We start from the raw sequence: 27,991 nt of genomic DNA on the forward strand, positions 1-27,991 counted from the left end.
ATTCAAAGATCTCATTTTTAAAAAAACATCTTTTTTAGATTTATTTATTTCAGAGAGAGAGGGGGGAGGGAGAGAGGGTGAGAGGGAGAACACACGCAGGGCGAGCAGGGGAGAGGGGCAGAGGGAGAGGGAGATTGATGCAGGGCTCGATCCTAGGATCCTGAGATCATGACCTGAGTCAAAATTCAGAGTCAGCCTCTTAACTGACTGAGCCACCCAGGTACCCAAAAAACCAACCTCTATTTTTTAGAAGTTTTAAGAAACCATTGTATTGTCATGTAACCTTTCAAACTGTTGACTTAAACCTAAGTTCAGGTTTTACAGGAACTTTGTCTACTTCCGTATTCCCTATCCCTAAAAGACTCACACATGAGTACACACACACGCGCGCGCGTGCGCGCACTAACGTACATGAAGTAGTGTATCTCTTCTGGGCTCCGATAGTATCTTGTTTATTTTTTCTAACTGCCACTTGACTTTCTGCTTATTTTTCAAATAAGAATAACAGAATTAACTTGGACATGATTTCAAAGAGGAAATAATATACCAGCAGTGCTTGCCCATGGCTCAGTTGTTCTTTGAGTTCACTTTTGATGAGGCTTACCAATGTGTCTTTTTTCTCTCCCCTCCCTAATTATCAGGTAACCAATGGCCAAGGGGAAAATAAGATGAAAAATCTACCTGTGCCCGTCTATCTCAGACCTCTAGATGAAAAAGATACATCAATGAAGGTAAATTAATTTTGAAGTTAAAGGAAATATTTCTTAAACTCTGGATGGATTCTCTTTCTAAAACCAGAAAAGTTTAAATTCTGCTTTTGTGGGTGAGGTTATTGTTTATTTTGTAATTTTAGACTGGAATACTTTGAATATCAAAGACCTGTATTCATGGGGCGCCTTTCTGACTCAGTCAGTAGAATGTGCGACTCTTAATCTCAGGGTCTTGAGTTCGAGCTCCACATTGGGGAGAGTTTACTTGAACGAAAGGAACAACAACCAAAAAAAGACCTGTATTCATGATCATTAGATTTTTAAAGAAATGTGAAAAGTTCTAAACATTTTTAGAGAGAAAATGACTTAATACTCCCCCCTTTTCAAATCCAAAAAGCTGTGGTGTGCTGTTGGAGTCAATTTATCAGGTGGAAAGACCAGAGATGGTGGTTCTGTTGTTGGAGCAAGTGTATTTTACAAGGATGTTGCTGGTTTGGATACAGAAGGCAGTAAACAGCGAAGTGCGTCGCAGAGTAGCTTAGACAAGTTAGACCAGGAACTTAAGGTAAGTGTGTGCATTAACATTTGACCTCCTGGTTGTAGCTTTTTGGTTCAGAATTTACTTCTGGTCCAGCTTCGAATTGGGATTATTATGCCCTTGCTTACTCCTCATGCTCTCTCTTTTTTAGATCCATTTTATGAGGTGTATTTTACATATGATAAGGTATATACACTTGAAATGGGTACAGTTCAAAGGGTTTTGACAAATGTATTACCTGTTTAAGAACAATCAAAATCAAGATATAGAACATTTTTATCATTGATCTGCTTTAACTGCTATTTTTTAGTGTACTAATTAATATTGAAAGGTGGTTGTATTTTTAGCCTTTTCAAATAATCTGAAAATAAATGCAAAACAGTATTGCCCTTTACTGTTACAACACAGTCTTATGAATTTGTACACATGCGTATCATTTTAAACATTCATTTTCTTACTTTGTATACATAGGAACAGCAGAAGGAGTTAAAAAATCAAGAGGAATTATCCAGTCTAGTCTGGATCTGTACCAGCACTCATTCAGCTACAAAAGTTATCATTATTGATGCTATTCAACCAGGCAACATCCTAGACAGTTTCACTGTTTGCAACTCTCATGTTCTGTGTATAGCAAGTGTACCAGGTAAGAGGAAGCCACGTCCCTCTCTTCCTACCATCTACACCTTTTTACTGGCAGGAACTGACTTGTTTGCTGGAGGTAGTTATGCACCGCTCTCATGGAGGTTATGCTCTAGTTGGGGAAGACCAAAAATAAACTGGAAACAAATGACTAAATAAGATTAGCTGTTAGAAAAAGTTTTATCTTGTTTTTTAGGAGCAAGAGAAACAGACTACCCTGCAGGAGAAGAGCTTTCCGAATCTGGACAGGTAGACAAAGCATCTTTATGTGGCAGCATGACCAGCAATAGCTCAGCAGAGACAGACAGCCTGTTGGGGGGCATCACAGTGGTTGGTTGTTCTACAGAAAGTGTGGCAGCAGCTCCCACTTCCCCGAGTACCAACGGTGCTTCTCCAGTGATGGAAAAACCACCAGGTACCACTCTCCTCCTTTCATGCCATCATTATAGAGTCACAGCCTATCCCAGAGGCCTCATTAGGACTCCTCCTCAATTTAGATCTTGAAGTAACGAGGATGAAGGAGCTCAAAAGAAGACACTGTAATACTGTAATGCCCATTAAAACAAGAATTCTGTATTTCATGGTATAATGTGGAGGAAGATGGGGTAGGGGGAGTGGAACTCTGCAGCGGTGGTTTGCGTGGGGAAATGATGGGGAGAAAAGCTCAAACTCAAAATAGTTAGCATGTTTTATTTATTTTGTAGAAAAGGAAGCAGAAAACAGTGAGGTTGATGAAAACATTCCAACAGCAGAAGAAGCAACTGAAGCCACAGAAGGCAATGCAGGGTCAGCTGAAGACACCGTGGACATCTCCCAGCCTGGCGTGTACACAGAGCACGTCTTTACAGATCCTCTGGGAGTTCAAATCCCGGAAGACCTCTCACCAGTGTATCAGTCAAGGTATGCAGATGGGTCAGTAACTTAGGAAACCAGAGAAGTATAAAAGGAACCGGGATCATCTCAAGCAGCCACAGTATTCCCACTATGTCTCCATCTCTCCTTCCCCTGCTTCTGATCTGGATTCCCCCACCCCCCATGTGTTCTCTATTCCTTCTAACTTAAAAAACAAAACAAAACAAAAAAACACAAAAAAACTTTGCCCATAAGTACAGTAGTCAAAATCTTCCTGGTCATTTTCTCCTCTGATAATGATTTTTCATTTCCATTCAAACTGTAACTGTGCCACTTTCCTCCCCAGCCCTCCTCTCCAACCCTAGTTAGTCGCGAAATTCGCAGTTTAGATTTCCCATGCGGGCTCCGATGACTTTTTTGAATTTTGTTTTCTGGCAAATAGCTCTTCCTTTAAAGCAATGGGTAATCTAGGCCCATTTAATGAATTCTTTATTTTCTGCCTTCTCTAGGCCTTTATAGAAAGCTGGTGGGGATCTAGCTAAACGTGATTCTTTTTATAATTTAATACTCCTCCTCTTATAGAGCGATAACTGTCAATTTAACATTTGTTAATTTAAGTCATCTGGGGCGCCTGCGTGGCTCAGTTGGTTAAGCGTCTGCCTTCGGCTCAGGTCATGATCCCAGGGTCCTGAGATTGAGTCCCAAATCGGGCTCCCTGCTCAGCAGGGAGTCTGCTTCTCTTTCTCCCTCTGCCTACAGCTCCCCCTGCTTATGTTCTCTCTCTCAGGGGTGTGTGTGTGTGTGTGTGTGTGTGTGTGTGTGTGTCAAATAAATAGAATCTTTAAAAAAAAAGAAAAAGAATAAAGTCATCTTTTTAGAAATAGCAGGTTTGTGTGTTTTGAATTTGACAGCCCACTTTTTTTCTAAAAATGTTCTGACAATCCAAAAGAAGGTCATAGGAGAGAATATGAGTGTTTTAGCTTAATAATTTATTTTAGAAAAAAAAATTTTTTTTTTTAAGATTTTATTTGAGGGAGCATGAGCTGAGGGAGAGGCAGACTCCCCACTGAGCAGGGAGCCTGATGCGGGGCTTGATCCCAGGACCCTGGGATCATGACCTGAGCCGAGGGCAGACTCTTAACCTATTGAACCAGGCACTCCTTGAAAATTCTTTATACTCATTCTCGTGTGTTTGTGTTTTTCCTCTTATAACAAACCATCCCTTCCTCTTTTTTCCCCTAAGAAAAAACTTACAAAATTCAAAATAACCCTAAGGGACAACCGTAATTATAGTCTGGATATTAACTGCTGTATTACTATGTCTTAACTCCCTTATCTGCACCTTGGTTCTCTCTAGTATGTTAATGTTACTTTTGGTACAACTGTTGAAATATTTATTATAAGCATTTAAATTTGGCTTTTCTGGAATGTTTGATTTTTTTTTTCAAACTGTTAAACTAAAATGTGGAAATGTTCAGTCCCTGAAAACTGTAGCTAAGCATACTCAGATGCTTTCCTTTTCCCCACCTTTCCTAGTAATGACTCAGATGCATATAAAGATCAGTTATCAGTATTGCCAAATGAACAAGACCTGGTGAGAGAAGAAGCCCAGAAAATGAGTAGCCTTTTACCGACTATGTGGCTTGGAGCTCAGAATGGCTGGTAGGTGCCAACTCTTAATATTGGAGTATCTTTAGTTTTTTACTTTTTGGAATCAGAAATAAGTAAAATGTGGTGCATAGGCATACAACAAAAAGTACATATTAAAGCAGAGAACTTTATGTACATACAGATTTTGAGATGATGTTCTCATTACCCCATAAACTGGACTTGTATTGTTTATGAATGGTAAATCATATAGTTCTTTGTCACAGAATGTTCCCTTTATGTAATATTCTTGGAAGAAGAGGTAAATAAAACTTGAAATTTGAAAATCTGGGTGATCCAGAAATAGAAGATCCTGAACAGCACAGAGACAGAATTATGGATGCACAGAAGGTTTATATAGGCTAGAGTGTATTCAGGAAATACCAGCGATTAAACTACCAGCAATTAAACTAATCTATTGGCTGTGAGAAGGCTCAATTCCATTCCGAACGCGAAACGTACTAGGGAAACCAGGACAGATCCCAGTCTGAAAGCTTAGGAGATGATAACTAACATTACATAGTTTGTTCATATTCTAGTAGTATGAGGAGTCTCTGAAAATTGTGCTTCTCCACAGGTTAATCAAGGTCACTAGTGCATCTTTTCCATAGGAGTCTTAATACTACAAAATGGAGGGTCAGCCCACTTTTTCTCTGAAGGACCAGAGAAGAAGTATGTTAGGCTTTGTGGCCATATGATCTCTAGCAACTTCTCAGCTCTGGCGTGGTGGTGCAGAGGCGGCCATCGTGCCGACAGCACGTCCGTAGCGGAGTACAGCCGGGCTCCTGGGCTCCTGGAACGCTGGGTGGGCCCTGAAGGCTGGATTTCATGCAGGTCTCAGACATCATAAAATACTCTTGATTTTTTCCCAACCATTTACAAATGTAAAGACCATTTTTATCTCGCATGCTATACGAGGACAGGTGGAGGGCTAGATGTGGCCTGCGGGCCATAGCTTGCCACTCTCTTGATGTAAACCAGCCTGCCGTCAGAAAGTTACGGTTTGGTGTAGCAGAAGAGTAAGGTCATTTTTTAAAAACGGATTTTAGCCAAGGATTCTGAAGTATGTGGTAACCTGAAACTAACTGACCATGCATTATTCTAGTTCTGACTTTTCACTCTTCTGTGTTTCTGTTTGCTTAAGCAGCTTATTTCTTTACGTTAGACTCTCGTTGTTGTTATTTCCTACGATTTTTGTGTTACTCTTCTTTCCTCCTAAGGGAACTTTGTGGTCATTACTAGATGTAAGCAACAACTTGATTTTCTCTATGCCTTACCAGTCTTGATTTTGTTCTTGCAGTTTGTATGTGCATTCATCTGTAGCCCAGTGGAGGAAATGTCTCCATTCTATTAAACTTAAAGATTCGATTCTCAGTATTGTGTAAGTTTTATTTTAGAAATTCTTCCTTTAAAAAATATGTATTTTGGTATAAACTATCTTTTAAGACTATTAAAGCTAACATGTGCTTCATAATTAAGTCAGTATCCAGATATTTTCCCCCTTTATGGAATCAGAGGAGCTGAGTGAGAGTGAAACTCTTACAATAAAATAAAATAGTTCCTAAGTAGAGCTTTAAGTCACACTTGTCAGGTTGATTCCTCACCATACTGTGAGTTCTGTAGTACTCTGGGGAGAGAGTACTCTGGGGAGAGAACCTATTAATTTATGTTTATTTCAGGGTACTCTTTAGACTTGGTGAGTGTGTTGACTGGGAGCATTGACTCACTAGTCCTTTTCTGTATGTTGCTATCAAAAACTCTGAAGTTCAGAGCTGATTGTTAGTTCCACTCAAGGCATCTGTCTCTGGTCTGCGGCCCTTCTGCGATGAGAGAAGCTTGGGGCCAGAAAGTGAAATAAGAGAGTCACCACACAGGCTGTTTATTTAGTTCATCTGACATGAAAGACTTTCTCAATGAAGAGTATATTCCGAGGTACCCGGCTAGCTCAGTATAGAGTATGTTACTCCTGATCTTGGGGTCGTGAGTTTGAGCCCCACATTGGGTGTAGAGATGACTTTAAAAAAAAAAAGTATTCTTCAGGTTCTGGTGTAAGCTTCTTGGCTGTCACAGATTGGCCCCCTGAGAGCCTCTGAACTAGTTCAGTAGCATGTGGTCCCCCCCGCATTCCCAGATGGAGAATTCTGACATTCCTTTTCCTGTTTGCAGACACGTGAAAGGAATTGTTTTAGTGGCCCTGGCTGATGGCACCCTTGCAATCTTTCACAGAGGAATTGGTGAGTTGTTATGAATATAGAATGTGCCCAATTTGTTGCTTTGCAAAAGCATTTTCTAGCAGATTGGACTATGTTTTAAAGAAATGATACTTAATAAGAGAAAGAATAAAGGTTTAAACTGAACACTAACAATATATGACTTAAGTAGTTATGTGAGTGCACGTAGTTTATCATTTCAAGGTACTCTGACATAATGTGATATGGAGGCACTTGTTTCTCATTCATACACTTCTTCAGTTTAGGAGAAATTTAGTGAGAGGGAAGGTTTTCTTTGTTGTTGTTCAGTATTTTTAAAATAATTTGCATCCACTTATATTTGGAAAGTTTTAAAAGTTTTTAATTGGATATGGTTTAATCATTTTCGTGTCCTGTGATTTCTGTTCTTCCTCTTTAAAACCAGTGTATCTATCATCTGCAGATGGGAGGGGTGGTGGAGGTCCAAAAACCTGCCTTGAGTTATAAGAGAACTAGGGAAGCGAGCATGTGACACTTCCTAACTCCTTGGTATATGTATCAGCCAGAAATGATCATTCATTTCCTACCTGCTAGATTGCTAGAGCAGGAAAATATTCCATAAGCATAGATACACTAAATTCGGATTTTAGCAAGACTTTTCCCCAAGTTTCATATCTTTTTGGGCTTGGACAAATAAAGGGTAGATGATGATTAGGTGTCTTTGTAACTGGCTGGTACCTAGAGATTGCTGGCTAATGACTCCTTATCATCAGAAAGTGAGGGGGCTCTGTTTTACCTTGTTCAGACCCTTTGTAGACTTTATCTGAGCTTAATCCTCACCGCAACTTATGAAGAAGATTCTGTTGTCATCCTCATTTTATAGATGAGGAAACTGGAGGCCCAGAGGCTTGTATTTTTTTTTATTTTTAAGATTTTATTTATTTATTTGACAGAGAGAGACACAGCAAGAGAGGGAACACAAGCAGGGGGAGTGGGAGAGGGAGAAGCAGGCTTCCCGCTGAGCAGGGAGCTGATGCAGGGCTCGATCCCAGGACTCTGGGATCATGACCTGAGCTGAAGGCAGACACTTAACAACTGAGCCACCCAGGCGCCCCTGGAGGCACAGAGGCTTTTAGTTATTTTGTGGTCAGTCAGCTAAGAAGTGCAAAAGCTTAGAAAAAATGTGGTAATAAATGTTTTGGCAAGCTGAATCCAAAATTATATTTCAGAACAGACAAAAGACATGTAATAAGATAAATGTCAAGTTCTGTGTTGGGGATCAGAAGAGTAAAAAGGGGGCAACATGTCTGAAGAATGAGAAGTACCTAAAGGTTGGCCCCAAACTTAATACAAGTTACTGAGCACCTTCAGCCTCCTAGAAATCTCTGTCCAGACCAGGGCTGGTGATAATCCTGCTCCACTCTGGTAGATAGATAGCATATTAAACAAACACAGACAAAGTGGAGTTAGGATAAACGGTCTGTAAACTGGGATATGTACAGAACACATCCCAAGAGTGCTTCATTTTGATAGGAGAAAACATAGGGCAGTAACAAAGAAGTGGGACTGAATTCTTCTGTGTCTTTTGCACAAGGCTACAGACTGATGGGTGATGACACTCAAGGATGAACTACTTAGGCGTGGGGAGTATTTTTCAGACAGTTACAGCTTTTGGAAAATGGAACAGCTGCTTTGTGAGGCAGTACGTTTTCTTTCACTGAAACTGTTCAAGCAGAGTCTACAGAGCAAGCTTTCAGTGGCTGATTCTCATTTGTATTTCTGCCATCAGAAGTTATTGTGTAATTCCTAAAGTGTTAGCAATGTGTTGTCCTTAACATTTACAAGATACATCAGGGCATCTGGGTGGCTCAGTTGGTTAAGCAACTGCCTTCGGCTCAGGTCATGATCCCGGAGTCCTGGGATCGAGTCCCACATCGGGCTCCCGGCTCAGCGGGGAGCCTGCTTCTCCCTCTGACCCTGTCCCCTCTCATGCTGTTTGTCTGTCTCTCTCTCTTTCTCTCAAATAAATAAATAAATAAAATCTTAAAAAAAAAAAACAAGATACATCAAAATGCAAGTGAGAGAGAGATATTATCCAGAAAATAATATCAAATCCATTCTAATTCTTAAACTATTAAAATAAACGGATAACTTATGGCTGATTGATCACATCACTGCAAGGGAGTATGGAGATCCAGGCGCTGGGTGGCTCATTGAACCAGATGCCCTCTGAGATCTCTTCCCCAACTGTGCAGTAGATAGAAGGAGAGAATTCAGTCTCTGCAAAGAAAAGATAAACAGTCCTATGTGGTATTTTGCAGTGCGTCACCAATAAATTTATTAATGCACCCAAATAGAACGTTTCTTGTGTTAAAATTGAGTAAAAGGTGGTATGCATTAACTAATAATTTGTTTCTTATTTTAAAGATGGGCAGTGGGATTTGTCAAACTATCACCTGTTAGACCTTGGACGGCCTCACCATTCCATCCGCTGCATGACTGTGGTACATGACAAAGTCTGGTGTGGCTATAGGAACAAAATCTATGTGGTTCAGCCGAAGGCTATGAAAATAGAGGTAAGTTAACCTATGCTTTCTGTATTTACTGAATTTGTATTTTCTGAAGACTATAATTATATTTAGCTTCTTTAGAAACTGTTTTTTGAATCTGTGTGTTTTAGGGCACATCAGTGATGGATTGGATGACCGCTTTTTTTTTTTTTTAAGATTTTTTATTTTATTTATTTGAGAGAGAGAGAGAGAGAGATAGCAGGAGCTGGAGGGAGGAGCAGAGGGAGAGAAAGAAGCAGATTCCCCGCTGAGCAGGAAGCCCGATACGGGCTCTATCCCCAGGACCTGGGATCATGACCTGACCCCAAGGCAGACGCTTAACAATCTGAGCCACCCAGGCGTCCCTGGATGACAGCTTTCTGTGTTACTTCACCTCTCTTGCCACTTTTGACTATGGTGGGAAGTGTTTTTTTTTTTTTAAGGAAGGGAGGATTCACACATGAATGTTTAAATGTGTGTCTGAATATCCATAGATGCAATATGTGTATTATTTGGATACTTGGTTCTTGATATGTTTAATTATGTGTGGGTTGTTTGGGAGGAGGTTTCCCACATCTCTGTCACTCCATGTGGATCCAGGAAAATCCATACATGTGTCATAGACTGAGAAATAAGATTGCAATGGCATCTTGTTATAAAAATAAAAACCTCTTAGTATTGCTCTCTTAAAAGTTGTGCCACAATACATAAATTCATTCTAATTATTTAAGAAAAAGAAAAAGGGCAGGAAATTTTTAAGGTAAAAGCCCTTATTCCTTTGTTCCAAATCTAGTTCCTACATGCACACAGAGCAATGTAGGTTCCTTTTTGTTTAATTTAATTTAATTTAATTTATTTATTTTTAAAGATTTTATTTATTTATTTGAGAGAGAGAATGAGAGACAGAGAGCACGAGAGGGAAGAGGGTCAGAGGGAGAAGCAGACCCCCCGCTGAGCAGGGAGCCCGATGTGGGACTCGATCCCGGGACTCCGGGATCATGACCTGAGCCGAAGGCAGTCGCTTAACCAACTGAGCCACCCAGGCGCCCCCTTTTTGTTTAATTTTAAATAGGCTCTTACTTCATGCATTGCTCTGCAGCAATACAACATCCTGAGATCAAATTCAGTCTTTTTGTTGAACACTGTTAAAGAGTCTGGATATGCCAATATTACTTTGGTAAGTTGATATCCTACACAGTGCCGAAATCTAGCATCCTTAAGTTGTTTGTTCTTCGTTTTCTTTTACAGTCCGGGATAAAAGCATTTGCGTATGTAAAGTAATCCTATTTAATAAATAGTATTTAGGCTCCTCTTTTAATATATGGTCTGCCAAATTGTTGTGCAAATTAGCACAGTTTTTAAACATGAACTCCTGCTTAATCAAAGTAACATTGTGATCAAACAATCTTTCCTAGAAATCATTTGACGCACACCCCAGGAAGGAGAGCCAGGTGCGGCAGCTTGCATGGGTGGGTGATGGTGTGTGGGTCTCCATTCGTTTGGATTCCACACTTCGTCTCTATCATGCACACACTTACCAGCACCTACAGGATGTGGACATTGAGCCTTATGTAAGCAAAATGTTAGGTAAGCTTCCAAAGCATTCTATCTATGTCAGTTGAAGAAAACGTTTTATTTTTAAATGGTCTCAAATGCTAGTTAGAACGAATGAATAAGTTGCCTCAGGACTAGTGAGCTCTTATCACTGAAAGTGTCAGGCAGATGCTCCGTGTACCCTGTGGTTCTTGACAGAAATTTTTGACTCCTCTCTTATTCCCCACACCTAATCCATCACTGGGAGCTGTCAAGTCTGTCTCCAAAAATATCTTAAATCGGTTACTTCTTTATCTCTACTATTATCCCTGCAGGCCAGGCCACCATCCTTACCCCCCTAGATAACTGTGAGCCTCATAACTGGTCTCTGTGTTTCTACTCCAGTCTGTTCTCAGCATAGTAACCAGTGTGCCAGCACCACCATGCCATACTTATGTAACACCAGCCACTCTTAGAATATTCCTACCTTTAGGTGAGGTGACATTCTGTGACAGCACCAGAAGAACTGGTCCAGGGGCCTGGACTACTCTCCTCACTCGCTCTGGTCTGCTCACACTGACCTGAGCTCACCAGGTTCCTTCCCATTTCAGGCCCCTCACATGTGTTAGAGCCTCTGCCGGGGAAGTTCTTCCTGGTCCCTTTTTACTTGGCTTTCAGGCTGTAGCTTACATGTCACATGGAGCACAGACCTTGCCTGTTCTCCCAATTTGATTAGGTCCTCTCATGCTTTCCCTTCATGGGCTTATTATTGTGGTTGCACCAATAATATTAGATTCTTGTTTGTTGTCTCTCTTCCCCCAAAGATCAGAAGCCCCACAAAGGGCAGGGACCATCTCTGGCTTGGTCCCTGCTTTATCCTTAGCTCCTAATCTAGCACTCTGAGTATTAGGAATGTCATAAACACAAACTAATTTCAGGAATATACTTTTTTTTTTTTTTTTAAGATTTTATGTGTTTTAGAGAGCGTGCACAAGCGGGAAGGGGTTAGAGGGGGAGGGAGAAGGAGAAAGAATCTGACGCAGACTCTGCACCGAGCACGAAGCCCGATGGAGGGCTTGATCCCAGGACTGCAAGATCATGACCTCAGCCAAAACCAAGAGTCCGACGCTTAAACAACTGAGCCACCCAGGCCCCCAATTTCAGGAATATACTTTGACCATAGGTTAAAGATCTCTAGCTTAGACTGAATGGAGTTAAGGCTCCTTCTAACACTGTGATCATATTCTCAGTTCTTATAAGTAGAACTTGTAACTAAATAAATGCTATTTGTCTTAAATGTATGATTATCTGTTTAAGAATTTTCCTTTCAATTCTCAGAAAATAAAATCAGTTGTAAAAATTCCCTTCAAATAAAAAAAGTGCATCCATTCTCCCTAAATTATATGCCTATGATACCCTAAAATTTCTAAACTGCTCTAGAATAAAAATATGTAAACAAGGAAAGATTATAAATTTTGTTAGATTGTTTTTATCTATACAAAGAAACTTAAGGCAAAGCAGAACTCTTTTAGCTTATAAAAATAAAGGACATTTGATTTTCCAATCTAGCAAACTCTGTTTTTGTTGGTTTTTGTTTTGTTTTGGGTTTGTTTTGGCAGCTCCCTAATTAAATCTTGTGTCATACCTCCTGATCAACAGTATTTTCTTTCTGAATGATAATGTAATATCAGCCACTTGTAGAATTTTTTTTTTTTTTTAAGATTTTATTTATTTGACAGAGAGAGACACAGCGCGAGAGGGAACACAAGCAGGGGGAGTGGGAGGGAGAAGCAGGCTTCCCGTGGAGCAGGGAGCCCGATGTGGGGCTCGATCCCAGGACCCTGGGATCATGACCTGAGCTGAAGGCAGACGCTTAACGACTGAGCCACCCAGGCGCCCTAGAATTTTTTTTTTAAAGATTTTTATTTATTTATTTATTTGACAGAGAGAGACAGAGCACAAGCAGGGGTAGCAGCAGAGGGAGAGGGAGAAGCAGGGTGTCCACTGAGCAGGGAGCCCGATGCGGGGCTTGATCCCAGGACCCCTGAGGTCATGACCTGTGCCAAAGGCAGACGCTTAACCGACTGAGCCACCCAGGGGTCCCAGAATTTTCTTTTTTCATTAGCAATGAGTTATCAGATAGGTGATAAAGCCCAATGAAAGTTTGCTTTGATGTGCACCTTCAGGAAATATCCAACTAGCTCTGGTCACATTTCTTCTCTCTTAAATTAATCCAGCCATTCTGAGGGACTTGGAACCTAAAACATCATCTGCTCTAGTTTCTCAATAAAAAATTTTCCCCCCACTGTACAGGTACTGGAAAACTGGGCTTCTCTTTTGTGAGGATCACAGCTCTTATGGTGTCTTGCAATCGTTTGTGGGTGGGAACAGGAAACGGTGTCATTATCTCCATCCCATTGACAGAAAGTAAGTATATTTTTAGCTAATTGTCACAATGCAAACAGAAGAGTTGCAGGGTGTAGTTGTGTCAAGAATTCAGGCAAAAGGAATGATTTTGGTGTTGGCAAATCTGATAATTCAGGAAATCAAGCTGATGACAAAGACCTAACTATTGTTCCTTCATCACTTCTACAAAACTTATAAATTTTAGTGAATTAACAGTGTCCATGTGTCAGGACCAACGTTTATAACTAAAAAATGTTCCATTGTGAGAGGCTCCTTTTCTCAATTCAGGAATCATAGTCCTATTTCATTATTTAAATAAAGGCTGAAGTCTGGCTTTCTTCCAGTGTTAGTACATCAATATCTAGAAACAGGGCCTAGAATCATTCTGGTTCTTCACAGCCCTCTGGCAGTTACTTTGGATGTTCCACTTGGCTTATTTGAGGTTTTGAAAATGTTGTGGGAAAAGTTTCTTAGGTCAGCAAGAGCTTCGTGATGCTGGAGAGAAGCCATCTCTCCTGTATGTGAAAAGGATGTGAACAAAATGTACATTGTATGTTTTTTATGTTATGTTTCATTATTGTTATTTTTGTGAACAAAATGTACATTGTTTTTCATATTATGTTCCATTACATTGATTATTCATCAAATGAGCATTTTTGTGTTACAGAATTCGTGGGCCAGGAATGGTTTGAAAACCAGTGCCATAAGTCCAGAAAATAAGTTGATAACTAAATAAAATAGTTCTGAGGAATTTCCCTACCTTTCTTTAGGGAGAAGGGGGGACGCTTGGGGGGTGGTCTATCTGGAGCCTTTGAAGAACCTAAGTTCTTAATCCCAGCTATCTTTTGTGCAATTACTTACAAATCTACAGGAGTTGATGTCACTTCTTTGTAAAAGAGAGTTCCATTTTAGCATAGCTATTTGAACCAGATTTCTTAAAGAAAAGGGGGAAATATTCGCATCAGGGAAATGCTCCCTGATAAATCAGTTCTTCTTCTCTGAAATGGCTTTATAATTAAGAAAAGGAAAATCACAGTAAATCATACTGTCCTTTTTGAGCAGAGATCTTGTACAGAGGCTTTGGTAAGAACTTTCCGTGTTACTTGGTGTTATACCAAGTTGGATTTTGTTAATGTAGTGAGGAGCTTAGAAGAGAAGGCGCAAGAGTGGAGGCTCATGGTAGTGCCCGTCCCCCTGCCGTGCACCTCTCCATGTGCCTTTCCTCCTCTCTCACTGTAGCCGTAATCCTCCACCAGGGACGCTTACTGGGGCTGAGGGGTAAGTGCAGAGCCTGGACCCAGCTCTTCTTCCTGGCTTCTGATGGCCACTGGGAGGCTGTCCTCCGGCTCTAGACGCCCTCTTGAATGTTCCTAAATGCCATCCACTCAGTCACTGCATCGCAGCAGGTGTTCTGTTGGTTTTGTTTTTTAATGTTTGTTACATGGCCACCAAACTACTGCTCAGCCGCTTAGTGTATTTATCATCTTTTGTTGCAGCTCAACTTTCTTCCAGACTTTGTTTTCCTTCCAGTAAAAACACGACACATCTCTTAAAACTGTCATTAATCTCCATTGTTTACTCTTATTACCGACCATGTTTCTTTCATTCACTTACTGGCCCATGGAATGGGGATGTTTTGTGAGTCTGGTTGTTCTAAAATAATGCAGCAAGCCGTCAGTCTGGTGTAAATATTTAAAAGCTACTCTATTGCAGTGGCTGTATCCTTTTAAACACAGCTTTTTACCACCCCCTCAAGGGAGATTCTCGTACCACAGGGGAGAAAAATCAGAAGATAAAACTATGAAATTTTTATTTAACAATATACCCATTTACTTTAAACTGTGTAACGGGTTAGTCTTCTAAAATGGGGATTTAAAAAATAAATAAATAAAAATAAAACAGACATACCTAAGATTCAAATCTGGTTTTTTTAAACTAAGTTTGTTTTTGTTTTTGTTTTAATTAATAGATATGTTTAAAAACTACGTGTAGTTATTGCTAGACTGGCAAAATCCCCTACTCCATTTACTGAGGTACTTAAAAATAACTAGCATGCTATGTTACCTTTTTTTCCTAGCTTTGTCTTGAGTTGGCATTGCTGCCCTTGTTTTTACCTCAACTGGCTGTAGCTTTTAGATAATATCATAAGGATTAACCAGTAACATCCTACATCATTACTATTTCCAAGGGGAAAATATTTGGTCTTTGGTTTTTCTGTTGCAGCAAATAAAACCTCAGGAGCACCAGGAAATCGTCCTGGAAGTGTAATCCGAGTGTATGGTGATGAAAACAGCGATAAAGTGACTCCAGGGACATTTATACCCTATTGTTCAATGGCACATGCACAGCTTTGCTTCCATGGGCACCGGGATGCTGTGAAATTCTTCGTGGCAGTCCCAGGTGAGTTAGATCATTCTGTCAAGAGGTTGCATATAATTGTCTCTCTTCTATCCCTTGGTTCTACTACCTAGTCTAATGCAAAGAACTGGAATTACAAATAATTCCAGTATAATATATGAAAAGTTGTAACGGAGGTATGGATAAAGCACTGTAGGGACATTTGAATGAAATTGTTTTGGAATCTCTCCTCTCTCCCCAAAAACAAACTTGCCGATTTTTATTTAAGAGACCTGCTCGCTTTTGAAAAGCAGTGGTAGGTACTATTTTGTCACCGCAGAATACCAGAAATAATCGTGGCCGAATACTAGAAAGAAGCCCCTGTCGTCAAGATCGTATACTGGAACAGGAGACTGTGCTCCGGGGCCTGTCTCAGTGTTGTGGCAAAGGGCAGCAGACTGGGAATCCCCGCCTCGCCCTTGCCTAGTTATCTTGAACAAGTCACTTCACCTCTGAGACTCGTCCTCATTTCCTAAGTGGACATGACTAATCTCTGTTTTGCTGACCTCATTTGTTGTGAAAGTTAACAAAAGTGCTTTGGAACTATAAAGCTCCATCTATCTAGATGAAAGGTGGTAGTGGTGCTGTCCAGAGAAAAAGGTTCTGTCCATTAAGAATACTAAACTGATGTGACTGACCATCTGCAAGCAGGTCCCACATTTTGAATTCTTTCCCCCCATAAGACGCAAGTTTTGGAGCTCTACAAAGTTCAGCTCTGACTTTGCCACACCAGCTGTGTGACGCTGGACATGATAGCGTCTCAGTGTGTTAGGGTTCTTCAGAGAAGCAGAACCGATAGGGTATGAGCGAGAACGAGAGATTGATTTAGTTTAAGGAATTGGCTCATGTGATTCTGGGGGCTTCAGGTCTGAAATCTGTAGGGAGTCCAGCAGGCTGGAGACCCAGGAAAGAGTTGATGTTGCAGCTGGAGTCCAAAGGCAGTCTAGAGGCAGAATTCCTCCTTCCTCAGGGGACCTATCTTTTTCTCGGAAGGCCTTCAGCTGATTGATGAGGCCCACCCACATTATGGAGAATAATCTGCTTTACTCACGTCCACTGATTTCAGTGTGGATTATATCTAAAAAATACCTTCACAGCAATATCTAGACTGGAGTTTAGCCACATATCTGTGCACCAAAGCCTAGTCAGGTTGACACATAAACTGAACCATCGCCTTCATTTTCCTGAGGGTGTTCCAAAGATCAGATGATTCAGTGTACATAGTGTGGCTGGCACATGGTATCCTAATCAGTTACTCAGTATTCTTAACAACATGGTAATGAGCTTCCTGAAACATACACCTTGTATATTTACATAGTCATTTCCTTAGGATAAATTCCTAAAAATGGAATTGCTGATAGTAGTATCTTTTTGCTTTTGTGAAAAAAGGGTCCTAGAATCCCCTTTGAGTCTCTGTTACATTCTTCTAATCCCGTTCCCTTCCCCTTTTCCTCTCCATGTGCTACTGCAGTCCTGAAGTTGACAAGTATCCTGCCATGTTTTTATATTTTTACATTTGAACAAATCTATAAACTATGTGTAGTCTTTTTTTGTGTCTTTGAATTAAATGTTATGTTGTATATATATTCTTCAACTCTCTTCTCGTTTTTCTTTAATTTATTAATGTTTATACATAAAGATCTCGTTCATTTAACTATGGCATATTAAAGGTTTCTCTCCCATTTCATGCTCAAGGATTCTACCTTAGAACTTAAATTTAGAATAAATGGCACATTCACTAGTAATTTTATTTGCATAACCTAAATTATAAATAAGATGTAATTTTCTTAAATATGAGAGGAATACGATGGATTTAAAATACATTTAAATATTAATTATACATATCCAAACTCACAGGGCTTACGTTGAAGACCTTTCTTATAGAGATGCATGCGTACCCTTTCCTTTGTCCCTCAGGTCAAAAGATGTAGATCATAATAGTCTGAAGCAGGCAGCGAAGACCAGCCTGGCCACACCCAGATCTCATAATGGGTTTTGGACCCATTTGCTTTGGTACAAAAGGGCTCTACTTAGATTTTCAAATTGTGTTCTTAGGACCTTTGTAGATACTTTCTGATCATGTAGAGGCTTCTGCCATTCCCAGTACTTTGGTTGTATCAGAATATATTTACCTTTTTGTTCAACTTTCTGAAAATATTCAGAGAAAATGAGTCTTCCCCACCCGTCTGTGATAAGTAACATCCACTTCTGTTCTTGCACAAATAGGTCAAGTCGTCAGCCCGCAAAGTGGCAGTAGTGACACAGATCTAACAGGCGACAAGGCAGGGCCATCGACACAGGAGCCTGGCAGCCAGATGCCCTTGAAGTCTATGCTCGTCATCAGTGGAGGAGAGGGCTACATTGACTTCCGGATGGGTAAGTCATGGGTCCTGGCCACTGTGCTCTGTAACATGGATTTTCACTCATAGTAAACAAGAAACTACTCTGGTAAGTGATTTCTAAGAGGTTTTCTTTGAATTCTTGACTTGCGAAAGGACTTTACATTTCCCCTTTTCCTTACTTCTTTGTTTTTAAGTTTCTTTTTATACCCCAGTGTATTTGTTTGAAGGAGCATTCGAAAATAGCAGGGTTTAGGGTGCCTGGCTGGCTCAGAAGAGCATGCAGCTCTTGATCTTGGGGTTGTGGGTTCGAGCCACCCACCCCATGGTGGGTGTGGAGATTACTTAAAAAAAGAAGAAAAAGAAAAAAAACACCCTGCATTATCTGCAAATAAAATTTGATGAAAAAATAAGACTCTTGTTGACATGTATCACCCACCATTTAAAAAAAAACAAAACAGGGTTGGGTCATATATGGATGTGTATGTGAAGAGCATAAGATAAGGAGTCAGAGGGCCTTGGGCAAATCATTCAGCCTCCCAGAAGCCCAGTTTCCTCACCTGCAAAAGGGAGAAATAAAAATACTTCATAGGGCGCCTGGGTGGCTCAGTCGTTAAGCGTCTGCCTTCGGCTCAGGTCATGATCCTGGGGTCCTGGGATCGAGGCCCGCATCGGGCTCACCGCTCCGCAGGAAGCCTGCTTCTCCCTCTCCCACTCCCCCGGCTTGTGTTCCCTCTCTCACTATCTCTCTCTCTGTCAAATAAATAAATTAAAAAAAATAAAATAAAATAAAAATACTTCATAAAGTGGTGTTTGTATCAAAATGGATTTTATTTGTTCTTTTTCTCACTTTACAAACATTATTGCTAGGTGCCTGTCAGCCTTAAGCTTGAGATGCAGACACAGATCAGACAAAGCCTGCCTCCGGCTTTGGAATTATGGAAGAGTGCAGAGATAGAAATGTGCTAATAGATAAGTGCCCTGGGTGGGGATGGGGGGAGGGACAGAGTCAACACATGGTGCTTGAGCTGACAGAGCTCTGAGTAGTGGTAGTCTAAAGAATTGGGTTGGGGAATGAGCAGGATGAGGATTGCTGGGGATTGGCATTCCAAGGTAAGATAATACCTTGACCAAAGGCTTAGAAATGTTGAAACCACCTTAACTGAAGAAAAACTATGCTTAAATGGCTGGAGTGTGGACTAGAGGCAAGTGTACATTTGACCAGAGTTAAATCTAGAAAGGGGGGTGGGGCTGGATTATGGAAGACCTTTATATACCAAATTAAGGAGTTTCTGCTTCTATATTTTTATGTATGTATGTATGTATTTATGTATTTCCTTCCTTTTCCTTCCCTTTCTCTGATTCCAGTGTGGTTAACATACAGTGTGTTAGTTTCAGGTGTACGATAATAGTGATTCAGCAATTCCACACATCACCCAGTGCTCATCCCAACAGGTGCACTTCTTAATCCCCATAACCTATTTCCCCATTCCCCCCACCCACCTCCCCCCAGGTAACCATCATTTTGTTCTCTGTAGTTAATGCACTTCTATCTTTAAAGCTAAGGAAAACTGTCAGAGGACTTTAACTAGAAGAGCAACATGAATAGATTTGTGTGGAAGATGGATTAGAGGTATAAGACTAGACATAGGGAAATGAGATAGGAAAAAATGAAAAACTGAGTGGGGCACTAACAGGAATAGATAAAGCAGCATGATGGGGAATTAGTAACTAATAGGATGTGGGGAAAGGTGGGGTGATCCATTTACTCAGAGATTATCAGAACAGAAGAAGCAGATCTGGAGGGGGAGAGAGGAATTTGATATTGGGCATCACCTTGACCTTGAAGAGCATGGGAGCTGGGAGTTGTCTAGGTGGAAGATGGCCATTGGGCTTTGGGTTATAAAGATTTTATATCTCAGAAGGGGGGGATTTGGGGGCCGTTAGCATGCAGTGGTACTAAAAACCACAAGGGTTGATGAGCTTACCCAAGGAGAGTGTGTAGGGGCTAAAAGAAGAGGTTCTAAGATAGAACCCTGTATTATTGTTCCATTAAAAGAACCATTAGAGCTTTTATGAAGGGATCTGAGAAGGAATGGCCAGAGGGGGACCACGAAAACAGAGAACTGATGTTTGATGTTTTGGAAAGTGTAGTGTTTTGTAAACTGTAAGGCACTGTGATGTGAACTTACTTATTTGCTGTAAATAAAGGGATCCTTTGGATGTGCCTAAAATCACAATGATTCAGAAAGTTCGTAAACATAAGGTTTTAGAGAATATAATGTTGTAGATTGGTGACATATACTTTAGTTATAAATTCTGTAAGGAAGTAGTATAAAATGTAGGGCCATGTAAAGGACAGTGGGCCACATAAAATTAGTATAAACCAGATTATTTGACGGAAAAGACTTACACATTTTTAAGGGAGATGTTAAGGTGAAGTTTAGGAATTGATTGTTTCTGTTGATGTCAGCAGGAATGAAGTTACTTCAAGATGTTTTAAATAATCGACTATTGGTGCAGAATTCCTTGATAGAAAAGGGCCCCATTTAGCTGGAGTGGTTAGGGCAGCTTTTCCTTGGAGTGCAGCACAGCGGTTGGAACCATCCTAAGGAGTATGTTAATAAAATCTCTGTGCTTTTTCCATGCCCACCAGAAATTGCTTCCATTGTGGATCCTGAAAATAGCATGAAAATTGCTTAGCCAGGTTTGTCAGTATCTCTAGTTAATCCAGCCTGAAAAGCAGACTTGTCTTAAAACATAGGTTAATTTTAATAGTAAATAATGCTTTAAAAAAATAAAATAAAATTTGATCTTTTTTTGTTCCATTTCCATTTCCTGTAATAGTTTAACAATGAAAAATTGATCCCAACCATCCCATGCTCAAAAGTCGCATGCTCCACTGACTAAGCCAGGCAGGATCCCCCCTATACTGAGTTATTTCTTCCCATGACTTTCACCTGTTTACCCCAGTCTTCTACTAGTTTTAGTGGTTTAATTAAGTAGGATGTAGAGCCTTAGGAAATGGTGATTCTAAACAATAGAACCTTCAAAACAAAACAACTCAGATACCAGCAACCTTTGATCTCAGCCAACTAATTTTGTCATTATCGTTGTAATTTTTTTTTTTTTTAATTATTTTTATTTATTTATTTTGGTGGGGAGGGGCAGAGGGAGAAGGACAGGGAAAGAGAGAATCTTAAGCAGGCTCCACACCCAGCACAGAGCCCAACGTGGGGCTCGATCTCACCACCCTGAGATCATGACCTGAGCTGAGATCAAGAGTCGGACACTTAACTGACTGAGCCACCCAGGCGCCCCTCATTGTAATTTTTTAAAATTTAAAAAACCAAACTCCAGTTTTTTACATTCTTGGATTTGGTCTTGAGTCTTTGAGAGCATGTACCACTGCACGGTTTGACATCGCTGTGGAAGGGCCACTAGGAGGTGGGTTAAAGGGGAGTTTGGCCTACAGAGAAAAGTGCCAACTTTTTTTTTTTAATAATCAATAGGTTTAATAATTGATTAGATCCAAATGACAATGAAAAGGAAATTAATAAACTAGACAAAGATAGAAGAAAATATGCAGATAAAATTTCACAAATAACTAAATCTTAAAATATATAAAGGAAAAACTAAAGTAATAAAATTCATATTTTAATATGCCTAACAAAAAACAAAGAATATAGAGATTAAGAAAATATGATAAGGAAAAACTAAATGCTAAGTGACTACACACAAACAATATCCAAAACTGCTGAATTCATTTGGTAAAGAATTCTTGTCACAAAACAAGTCTCAATAAATGTTGAAGAATTAGAGAGTAGATATTCTTTTCATAGGGACATTAATCTCTAAATAATATATTTTTTAGGGTATATTCCTTTTTTAAATTAACATATAATGTATTATTTGTTTCGGGGGTACAGGTTGGTGATTCATCAGTCTTATATAATACCCAGTGCTCATTACAACACATGCCCTCCCCAATATACATCACCCAGTTACCCCATCCTACCACCCCCCTCCCCTCCAGCAACCCTCAGTTTGTTTCCTGTGACTAAGAGTCTCTTATGGTTTTGTCTTGTTTCATTTTTCCTCTCTTCCCCTATGATCCTCTGCCTTGTTTCTTAAATTCCACATATCAGTGAGGTCATATGATAATTGTCTTTCTCTGATTGACTTATTTCACTTAGCATAATGCCCTCTAGTTCCATCCACATCATTGCAAATGGCAAGATTTCATTTTTTGATGGCTGAGTAGTATTCCAGTGTGTGTGTGTGTGTGTGTGTACGTACACACACACCACATCTTCCCTATCCATTCATCTGTCGATGGATATCTGGGCTCTTTCCATAGTTTGGCTATTGTGGACATTGCTGCTATAAACATTGGAGTGCAGGTGCCCCTTCGGATCACTACATTTGTATCTTTGGGGTAAATACCCAGTAGTGCAATTGCTGGATCGTATGGTAGCTCTATTTTCAACTTTTTGAGGAACCTCCATACTGTTTTCCAGAGTGGCTGCACCAGCTTGCATTCCCACCAACAGTGTAGGAGGGTTCCCCTTTCTCCACATCCTCGCCAACATCTGTCGTTTCCTGACTTGTTAATTTTAGCCATTCTGACTGGTGTGAGGTGGTATTTCATTGTGGTTTTGATTTGGATTTCCCTGATGCCGAGTGTTGTTGAGCACTTTTTCATGTGTCTGTTGAAAAGTGCCAACTTTTAAGGTTTTTTCTCTGTCACTGTTTCTAGTTGATACTACCACTGTTTTCTTTTGCCCATCTGAAATTCAGGTGAGACACATGGCAAAACTAGCAGATCAGCGGTGTATCTTTGCCCCTTGGTGTGTGTGTGTGTGTGTGTGTGTGTGTGTGTGTGTGTGTAGGATTCTGCTGAAGAATCTGTCCCACAATACCAGTTGTCACTGAGTTGTGTCAGAATAACCCTGCTTCTGCAACAGCAAAACCAGGGATGCACCTTGTAGAGAGGAGTGTGGTTTGCTTGCACTGGGCCTTGGAGAGCGGTGTCTTTGATCAGGACCTCATTTATCCAGTTGACTCAGCTGTTTCTAGGAGAACCCATAGCCTGTCTGTGGCTTCGGCCTCATTTCTTCATCTCCACCATACACCATTAATTCATAATCTATCCTAAACTTGAAAGTCATGGGAAGAAATAACTCAGTATAGGGGGTCCTGGCTGGCTTAGTCAGTGGAGCATGCAACTTTTTATCTCAGGGTGGTGAGCTTGAGCACCACGTTGGGTGTAGAGATTACTTAAAAATAAAACCTTGGGGCGCCTAGGTGGCTCAGATGGTTAAGTGTCTGCCTTCGGCTCGGGTCATGATCCCAGGGTCCTGGGATCAAACCCCACATGGAGGTTCCTGCTCAGTGGGGAATCTGCTTCTTTCTCTCCCTCTGCTCCTCCCCCCAGCTCCTGCTATCTCTCTCTCTCTCAAATAAATAAAATAAAAAATCTTAAAAAAAAAAAAAAAGCTGTCATCCAATCCATCACCAATGTGCCCTAAAACACACAGATTCAGAAAACAGTTTCTAAAGAAGCTAAATATAATTATAGTCTTCAGAAAATACAAATTCAGTAAATACAGAAAGCATAGGTTAACTTACCTCTCCCTCTGCTGTTCCCCCTGCTTGTGCTCTCTCCCTCTCTCTGTCAAATAAATAAAATCTTAAAAAAATAAAATAAAATCTTAAAAAAACAAAAAACTCAGTATATTGAGTGAGAAATCTGCCATCTCCTAGTGCTGCAGGGCTATAGTTTCTGTTTCCACGTGCTTGTATTGGTTATCTCTGATTGGAGAGCTTTACTGTCACAACAAACATGAGTTGTTTGGGTTTAGCTAGTTCGTGGGTGCGTGGGCTCTATCTCCACGCTTCCACATTTATAGGCCTTTGTAGTCTCACTTCTCAGTTTGACATAAATGAGAGAAGACTCTGTCCGTTTGGATGAACACGGGGTCGGACAGCTATGCCTTCTTAGCTTTTCGTTTCTGTTAACCTCAGAATGCAGACATAGTGGGATGAGTTTCTCATGTAGTACATACGGTGAGCTCACTTGTATAAATATAGCCTGAAAAATGAATTAACCTTTTCAGAAGTTGGGCAAGTGAGGGTTCTGACTCATGGCATTCCTTGTACTGTGTTCTCTGAAATGGGAGTCGGCCAAGCTCAGCGCATACTGTCGCAGACTGACCCTGAGCTTTCCATCTGCTGTGTGTCAGCCTGCACATTCCATGCTCAGCCTGACTCGAGTGCCTGTTGTCATCCCCCAGGTGATGAAGGTGGAGAATCAGAACTTCTCGGAGAGGATCTTCCACTTGAACCTTCTGTCGCCAAAGCAGAAAGGAGTCACCTGATCGTGTGGCAAGTGATGTACGGCAGTGAGTGAGCACATCAGAAACAGGTGGAGACAGGGAAGCTGTCTCTTCTGCATGGTTTAGTTTCCCTTTGCCCCTTGATTTAATGCTCTCTTTGTGAAAGAAGTTTCACCACATACTGTGTGAGCATTTTTTTTCCTGTTAACTCTATATTACAGAACCTGTCCTACCATAACAATACAGGAACGAGCTGTGTTACTGCACCAGTGTTCTAGGCAATTTCAGTATGTTATGAACAAATCAAAGAATGTTTCCTCTCTGCAAACCGGTGAATTATAGAAAGCAATCCAGATGTGGTTCACTCTGCCACAGTTCATGTCACTCACTTTGTTTGATATGGTCACTTTTTAGCTGTCACTAATAATGGAATTAATGGGAACACTTGATAAGTGAAATTGTACCATTAAGTACAATAATAAAGTTTTCCCCAATGTATTATAAAATTGACACAAGCTAGGATTAGGTGGATTATCAGGATTTCTCTAAATGTCCCAGGGGGCTAAAAGCTAACTGTAAATTACTTCAACTTTCACTTTCAAATCTGACAAATCTTGTTTATATGGTATATAAAACCTTGTTTTCATCAGATTTGGGGGGTTTTATATTAAAGAAATTAAGACTACACTATTTAAATAAAAGTTTCCTGTTTCTGACTTATTAGAGCTCTAAAGTTTATGAGGCCTGCTCTCTGAATATTCTGATGATTATTTTTTGAGACTAGTCTCACTCATTTTCAAACTGACGTGTCTGAAACGTTTATTATTTATAAGGCTCAGAAGATCGCTTCAATAATGGGAATAATGGGAGGATTTTTTTTTTTTTTTTTAAAGGAAATTGTGTTTTGGGTTCCTGTATCAGTGAATGGTGGTGATTGGTTGAGGTTTTTTTTCCACATAAAAAATTCACCTATTTACCAATTGTTCTTGGACTGCTCTTACCAGTGAATAAGAGCAAAGCTGCAGTGGAGATAGAGTGGCCTATGAACCGAATAAGGGATTTGGTGAGAAACAGTATTTCCTCTTGTTCTGTGTAAAACTACAGAACAGCTAGCACTTGATATTTTGTATGTAAATGCCACCTTTAAGCTTTTGTGCTCTTTTGAGATTAAAATGCCATCTTCCAAGAGGAAAACTATGAAGGGGAAGAAGACAAAGCCGAGATACCATAAAGTAAAAGCTGACATGTTCATCTTCTTGCATGTACCCCCCATTTAAAAAACCAAGTCTGGGTTTAATTGATTTTCTTGTTTCATAAGTTTTCAGAAACCATTATGCTGCAGTTTTCCCCTCTCCAGCTTCTTGAAAATGTGTGATTTACCGTTTCCTTAAGCAATACTAAATACAAATTTTAAGTGTTATTTTCAAAATCTAAGCCTGTTGAATAAAGGCCTCCCCGCTATCAGAAGGACTCCCTGAAGGAAAAGTAAGCAAGCACAGGCCTCAGACTGTATTAAGTGTTCTTAAGTGCCAGGGATTTGTTCTTTCTGAATGTCATGCAGACATAGTTGTAAAAAGTATGCCATTGTCCTTCAAGCATCTACAGGATTAAGCTAGATTATAAATACGTGGGATTTAATGAGCTGGAGGATCCGTTTGGCCACATGTGTCTATAAGCACATCGTGTACACAGTAAAGTTGTGGTCACTCTAGATGGCCAGAAGGAAAAACTCCTTTGGTAAAACCTGTACTAAAAGGATAATTTTTTTGCTTGAGGTATTCAGTCACTTTTCTTCAAGGCATCAAAACTTAAGCCACTTATCCATAGCTTAGAAGCTATGTTTTTAATTTAAATCTGAGCCATTTTTGGCAATACCTAAAAAAAAAAACCACCCACATTGTTAAACATTTTTGGGGAATGTTGTATAAATTCACAAAAAGGAGACACCAAAGTGTTTGGGAATATTAGTCCCAAGAAGTAAGCATCCCAGAGTCAGACTCCATTTGCTGTTCAGTCTTTTACGTGTTTGTATGACCAAATGTAATTTAGGAAATCAGGAGTTAAAGGTGAAAAATGCAAACATGTTACAATGGTTCTGATTGCTCTTTTTAAACTTACTGGCTTTAACGTAAGGAATATCGGGGTGTAGCTATTTTATCTAAAGCTGTCAGATTATCTGTAGCCCTGTTAATTAACTTCAGGGACTAGAGAGAGTACAGAAATGCCTGTACGAGTTGTTTTAAGGGCTTGTCCTTATATTTGTAATTTCATTTAAATATTTTCCACAGATTGCTTTACTTCCCCCCTTTCCCCAATAATAGGCTTATATTCTTGTAATGTTCTCTTTGGTCGAGGTGGTAACGTTCACTTCGGTAACCAAAATGTAAGTTTCTTGCAAGCGGCAAAGTGGTTGGTGTAAACTGCCTGTAGCTAGCAGCTCAAGGATAGAGGAGAGTCTCGAATACCTTGGGTTGGTCTCTCCGTGTAAAAAAATTATAGATTGCCCCTGGTTGGAAGAAATAAGGGATACCCGAGAATGTTCTTGTTTTGTTATGCTTGGGTTATGTATGAGGTTGAACCATGTGAAACTGCCGATGCTCGACCATTGCCCATCTACAAAAATGTCAGTGTCCTGTACACCAACCTCACACTTACTATGAAATGCAGGTTGAAATCCCCGTGAAGCAAAGGGAGAATATTCTTGAAGAACACCGTTTTGAGAGTGTTTTTCTCCAACCTGTGTGGATCTGAATTTTTTAAATAGGAACGAATATCTTAATAGATGCAGCTTGTTGAGAGTGTAAAAAGATTTTGAGCACAAAGTATGCGGCACAGAACTTTTCAAATTAAGTGTGTTTGCATAGAAAAGATTAAAATACATTCTCTCAGTTGCTATATTGTTCATTTCTTGTAAAGGTCTAACTGCATTTGAGACTAGACCCTTTAACATAGGCTGCCTTAGTAACAAAACAAAGCAAAACAGTTGTCTCATAATATTAACTGTCCTAAAGAATGTGCGTCTTTCTTGCAAATGCTGTGGAACTGAATATTTATTTCCTTGTGAGTATTATGATCGTTACCAAAGGACTCAAGCAGATTTAGGGCTCTTCTTAATTGATCATGTTGAGAAAGGGACTCATTTGGCCCCAGTTTATAACATGGGAAGAGTAGAGAAGAGAGAATTAAATGTGGAAATCATAAATGCTTTTCTAACAGGGTTATGCTATTTTGTAACACTAAACGTCTTTTTCTTTCTCTTAAAAAATTAAGTTTTTATTATTAATTTTGTCGTACATTTCTCAATATATTTGAATATATTTTAACCATTTTATGTTCTGAATTTGTTTTTTGTCCTAGACATTTTATCCAGACTTTTACTGGCCTCTATAATCTGAAAAATGGGTTCTAGAGTGTCCCACTTGTTGTCTCTTAGAGGCTGAGGCTTCATTTCTATGAGCAAAAAGCTCATTTAGCAATGTAGTTATTTCAGTATTTATTTCTATTATGGAACCCCTGGGGTTCAGAATGTAACTTTGTACATGAAATATATATAAATATGTATATGAAACATGTATGAGGTCCAGTGTATTTTGTTTTGGTTTTGCCTTTTCTAGGGGTCTGAACTTGGTTTTTATTCAGCAGTCTAATAATCATCCCCCATCAAACATGGCAGGCATTTCTGAGGGCAAGGAGGGTCACCATTTTTGCACTGGTTGAAGGTATGCAGTGGGGGAATACGTGAAGAACATGTCTGCTTGGCTCACATGTTCAAATGAGATATGAGTAATAGACAATAGGGCTCTCTAGAAATGTGGGCTTGCTGAGTAACAACCCACACATGATACAAGGCATAC

At 40.0% G+C, this 27,991-nt stretch overlaps 1 protein-coding gene across 7 annotated transcripts in view; it reads left to right on the top strand.

Moving 5' to 3' along the window:
• SPAG9 (sperm associated antigen 9) overlaps positions 1–27,709 on the top strand; it is a 135,761-nt gene extending 108,052 nt beyond the window's left edge. For 4 of the 7 annotated variants that reach the window (XM_078065241.1, XM_078065244.1, XM_078065252.1 and 1 more), the window contains 15 exons: positions 642–731; positions 1,108–1,275; positions 1,720–1,891; positions 2,084–2,302; positions 2,592–2,787; positions 4,276–4,401; positions 5,687–5,767; positions 6,553–6,620; positions 9,003–9,151; positions 10,540–10,711; positions 12,971–13,084; positions 14,303–14,341; positions 15,287–15,463; positions 17,687–17,836; positions 24,096–27,709. In XM_078065241.1, coding sequence (XP_077921367.1) covers positions 642–731; positions 1,108–1,275; positions 1,720–1,891; positions 2,084–2,302; positions 2,592–2,787; positions 4,276–4,401; positions 5,687–5,767; positions 6,553–6,620; positions 9,003–9,151; positions 10,540–10,711; positions 12,971–13,084; positions 14,303–14,341; positions 15,287–15,463; positions 17,687–17,836; positions 24,096–24,211 — 2,037 coding nt within the window. In that variant the 3' untranslated portion in view covers positions 24,212–27,709. The remainder of the gene's footprint in view (positions 1–641; positions 732–1,107; positions 1,276–1,719; positions 1,892–2,083; positions 2,303–2,591; positions 2,788–4,275; positions 4,402–5,686; positions 5,768–6,552; positions 6,621–9,002; positions 9,152–10,539; positions 10,712–12,970; positions 13,085–14,302; positions 14,342–15,286; positions 15,464–17,686; positions 17,837–24,095) is intronic. The other 3 variants (XM_078065245.1, XM_036108471.2, XM_078065263.1) reach the window with 1 other exon arrangement.
• Positions 27,710–27,991: the final 282 nt, after the last annotated feature.

This window comes from Halichoerus grypus, chromosome 2, assembly GCF_964656455.1.
Source record: "Halichoerus grypus chromosome 2, mHalGry1.hap1.1, whole genome shotgun sequence".
Classification (NCBI taxonomy): Eukaryota; Metazoa; Chordata; class Mammalia; order Carnivora; family Phocidae; genus Halichoerus; species Halichoerus grypus.